Below are 4,016 nucleotides of genomic sequence, written 5' to 3' on the forward strand. Positions count from 1 at the left end.
AAACAGAAACAGGGGTCATATTGGGCAGTTGAGCCTGAGACACTTGACCAGGCATGGTCAGTGCCCTGGAGTCCTGGTCACCTGCCCACATCGTGAGCTGGGCGCCTGCAGTGGTGCAGAAGGTGGGGAGTAGAGCTCTTTGCAAAAGGAGTGCAAACCCTGGGCGGGGGGTGGGGAGGGTGGTTGGTGCCAGGGCCTCGAATGCCGAGGCAAGGACTTCAGACACCGGCTTCCCAGGTGCAGGCCGCACAGGAGGACTCTCAGCAGAGGGCCTCGGTGGGCTCACCCCCGTGTCTGCCTCTCCTCCTCCTCTCTCCAGGGATAAACTGGCACTGAGCAGGAACATTGAGAAGCTGGAGGGGGAGCTGAGCCAGTGGAAGATCAAGTATGAGGAGCTGAACAAGACCAAGCAGGAGATGCTCAAGCAGGTGAGTCTTGGAGACGGCAGTCTTCTTAGAGGAAGCAGCATTACACTGTTGAATTTCAGCAGCGGGAGTGGGAGAAAGGAGGGAGTTCAGTCATTCCTCATCAAATGCTGGCCACGCTCTCTCCGCTGTTCTGAGTGCTGGTGCAGGCAGTGTCCCTGGCTTCGGGAGCTCACCTTGTGGGGGCTGTGGGGTGGGGCACAGGGAGTACCAACAGTAAGCAGCCAGATAAATTCATAAGCTCTGAAGGAGTCAGACAGAATAAGAGAGATGGTGGTGGGTCAAGAATGGCATCTCTAAAAAAAATAAAATAATAAAGTAGTAAGTAGATAGTAAAATTAAAATTAAAAAAAAAAAAAGAAGACTGGCCTCTCTGGGAAGGTGACATTTGAGGCAAGACCTAAAGAAGCTGTCCTTGAGAGGATTTGGGGGCAGGGTTCCTGACAGAAGGCACAGCACATGCAAAGGTCCTGAGGCCAGAGTAAGCCTAGCATGTGCAGAAAGCAGAGGGCAGTGTGGCTGGAGGGAAGTAAGTGAGAGATGAGGTTCCAAGGGAGCCAGACCTCACCGGGCTTCGTAGACCACGCTGAAGGGGAGGAGTTGGGATGTAGCATTCATGGGGTCTAGAATGTTCTCCATCTCACTGACGCTTCAGGGCAGTCAACGAAGCTGGACCCTGGGGTCCCCATTTTATAAAGGACAAAACTGAGGCTCCAGCGGGCCAAGAGGGAATTCCACAGCTGCAGTTTGGGGACTCAGGGCAGGCCGAGGTCCTGCTGGGTGGCTGCGACTGCCTCGTGTGCGGGCCCCTGTGGCCACCAGGGGGCGAGGCCACCCAGAGAAAGTCTGCTGGACCCGCTGCATTTCCAGAAGGTGCGAAGATCCCTCCAGACCCCAGGGCCTAAAACTGCCCTGGAAGCAATGAAGACTGTCTCATGGTAGAATCTCTCAGGGAATATCCTAAAACCATCCGTCCCCAGAAGCAGCGTCTTTGGGGGATGGGTCCAGGAATCTGCCTTTTTAATCTTTCCATATTATGAAGTGGAATCTTTTGCAGAAAAGTGAATAAAACATCAGTGTTCAGTTTAGCAGATAGTCATAAAGATTCTCTTTTGTAACTGGCTTCTTTCCCTCAGTGTTACGGATTTGAGCTCACCCGTGTCATTGCACAGAGTGACAGTTTGTTGGTTTCCCTGCTGTACGACGAGGCATCTGCACTATGCCCCCGTCACCCCAGGCGATCCCTATGTGGCCAAGCGTGCACGCACGCGCAGACCCTGTTCAGATCCACTGAGTGCATTCAGTCAGTTCACAGGGCTACCCAGTGCCAAGGCCATATAGGGATACAAAGGTGGACAGACAAGCTCTCTGTCCTCCCAAGCTCACATTCTAATGGGGAGTGGGACGTAGAGTAAAGGAGGCACCTCTTGTAGTCAGGGAGGAGGAGAGAGGCCTTCCTGAGGAGGGGGCATTTAGGCCAAGGCCTGAGAATGCAAAAAGTCAATCCTGTAAAACAACTTGGAAAGAGTGATGGTAGAGAGAACCGTATGTACGAAGGCCCAGTGGTGGACAGGAACTTGGTGTGTTTGAGGACTCGAGCCTGGAGCACTGTGAACTAAGAGGAGAGAGGAGAGATGGGCAAGGGTCCAACCATATTGTGAAACCAGAGAAAGGGGTCGGGTTTTATCCTAAGGAACCCAGGGATGGGGGTATGATTGACTTATCTTTTTAAAGAGCTCATTCTGGGCTGGCTACTGTCATGGAAGTGGAGTGCCAGGGGCCACAGTGGGCACTGGGAGGCTAGATGATCATGAGGTAGGAGGTATGAAATGCTAGAAGCGGCACCAGCAGTCAGATCCAGGCCCTGTTCTGGGTACCCAGTGGCGCATCTGGACTCCACATCAGGCTCCTTGCTGAGCACTCCAGCCCCAGCGCCCATCCCCCGGAGCCGGTTCCGGGATATACCCAGGTGGTTCTCACGGAACCGGGCTGCGCTGTGTCCCACAGCTCAGCATCCTGAAGGAGGCCCACCAGGACGAGCTGGGTCGCATGTCTGAAGACCTGGAGGATGAGCTAGGGGCGCGGTCCAGCATGGACAGGAAGATGGCAGAGCTGAGGGGTGAGGTGAGGCCACCGGTGGGATCTGGGAGGGCTTGGGGCTGGGGCGGGGAGGTGGGGAGGAGGGAGGCAGGGGCCTGGCCTCCATCAGCCGACCACTCCAAAGAGGGCAAGAAGGAGGTCTGTATGCTGAGGCAGGGACCAGCCACACCCGGAAGGTGCTCTGGTCTGCAGGGGGCAGCGGGCCTCTCTCCCACACACAGACCAGAAGCGCCCTCACATCCTGCACACCGTGAAATCAGCCCAGGTTAATTATAGCTGCTGCAGCTGGATCTGCTTCCCGGAGCCAAAAATGGCTCTGGGGGGTTGGGGGAGCATCCAGCTTAGGCCCTCCTGTCCGCCTTCCCCCTGGAGCCCTGACCCTGTCCTGCCCTGTTGCAGATGGAGCGGCTGCAGGCGGAGAACGCGGCCGAGTGGGGTCGCCGTGAGCGGCTGGAGACTGAGAAGCTGGGCCTGGAACGGGAGAACAAGAAGCTGCGGGTGCAGGTCGGGGATCTGGAGGAGGCGCTGGCCCGCCGGCGGAGGCAGACAGCCAGCGCCCTGGACTGTGACCTGCGGACCAGCCAGGCTGCGCTTTTCGAGAAGAACAAGGTGGGGTAGCGGGTGGTACGGCCAGGGCCGGGGCAGAGCACCCACTGTGTGTCCAGCTCCAGCCCACGGGGGGCGGGGGACCCCTGAAGTGACAACGAAGGACGGAGGTGGCGACGGCCCCAGAAGCCACTCCTCCCGGGCATCCGCTGTGGGCCACGTTCCTGATACTGCTCTGGCCGCTAAGCAGGGAGCCTGCAGGCGCCCCGTGACCCTGAGCGCCCCCCCGCAGGAGTTGGCCGACCTGAAGCATGTGCACAGCAAGCTGAAGAAGCAGTTTCAGGAGAAGGTGGCCGAGTTGGCACACGCCAACCGGCGGGTGGAGCAGCACGAAGCAGAGGTGAAGAAGCTGCGGCTGCGGGTGGAGGAGCTCAAGAAGGAGCTGGCCCAGGCTGAGGATGAGGTGAGCACCCGCTGGGGCCCACGGGGTGGCCTCAGGCCTCAGCGGCAGTGGCAGCAGGGCTGCAGGGCCCTCCCGTGTCACTGTGTGGACGGTAGATAGGTGGACGGTAGATAGGTGTGTGGGAAGGAGAACGGACGGCAGGGTGGATGAGTAGCTGAATAGATTAACGGATGGATGAGTGGGCGGACGTGTAGGTGGTCCGTGTGGCACGTAGATGTGGAAATGGAACGACAAGGAAGTAATTCCGTGGATGGATGAGCAGATGGATGAGAGCATAGAGGGACAGGTGGATGGGGAAGGGAGGGGGAGAGGGACGGAGGATGGATGAAATGTAACAAGAGATGTCTGATAGGTGACTGGATGGATGGCTGGAGGGGTAGGTGACTGGATGGGTAAATGGATGGGTGAATGGGTAGGTGGAGGGATAGGTGACTGGATGGGTGGGTGGATGGATGGGTGACTGGATAGGTAGATGGGTGGAT

General features: G+C 57.6%; 1 protein-coding gene across 1 annotated transcript; it reads left to right on the forward strand.

Moving 5' to 3' along the window:
* Nucleotides 1–243: 243 nt before the first annotated feature.
* On the forward strand, nt 244–3,680 carry LOC102732728 (coiled-coil domain-containing protein 102A; the record flags this gene model as incomplete). Its single annotated transcript, XM_081810083.1, has 4 exons — nt 244–428; nt 2,433–2,549; nt 2,925–3,134; nt 3,364–3,680. Coding segments are annotated over 4 exons (782 nt in total), but the record flags the coding sequence as incomplete, so codon positions are not given.
* Between the last annotated feature and the right edge of the window lie 336 nt (nt 3,681–4,016).

This window comes from Leptonychotes weddellii, unplaced genomic scaffold (assembly GCF_054177405.1).
Source record: "Leptonychotes weddellii isolate Sample4059 unplaced genomic scaffold, ASM5417740v2 HiC_scaffold_17951, whole genome shotgun sequence".
NCBI lineage: Eukaryota > Metazoa > Chordata > Mammalia > Carnivora > Phocidae > Leptonychotes > Leptonychotes weddellii.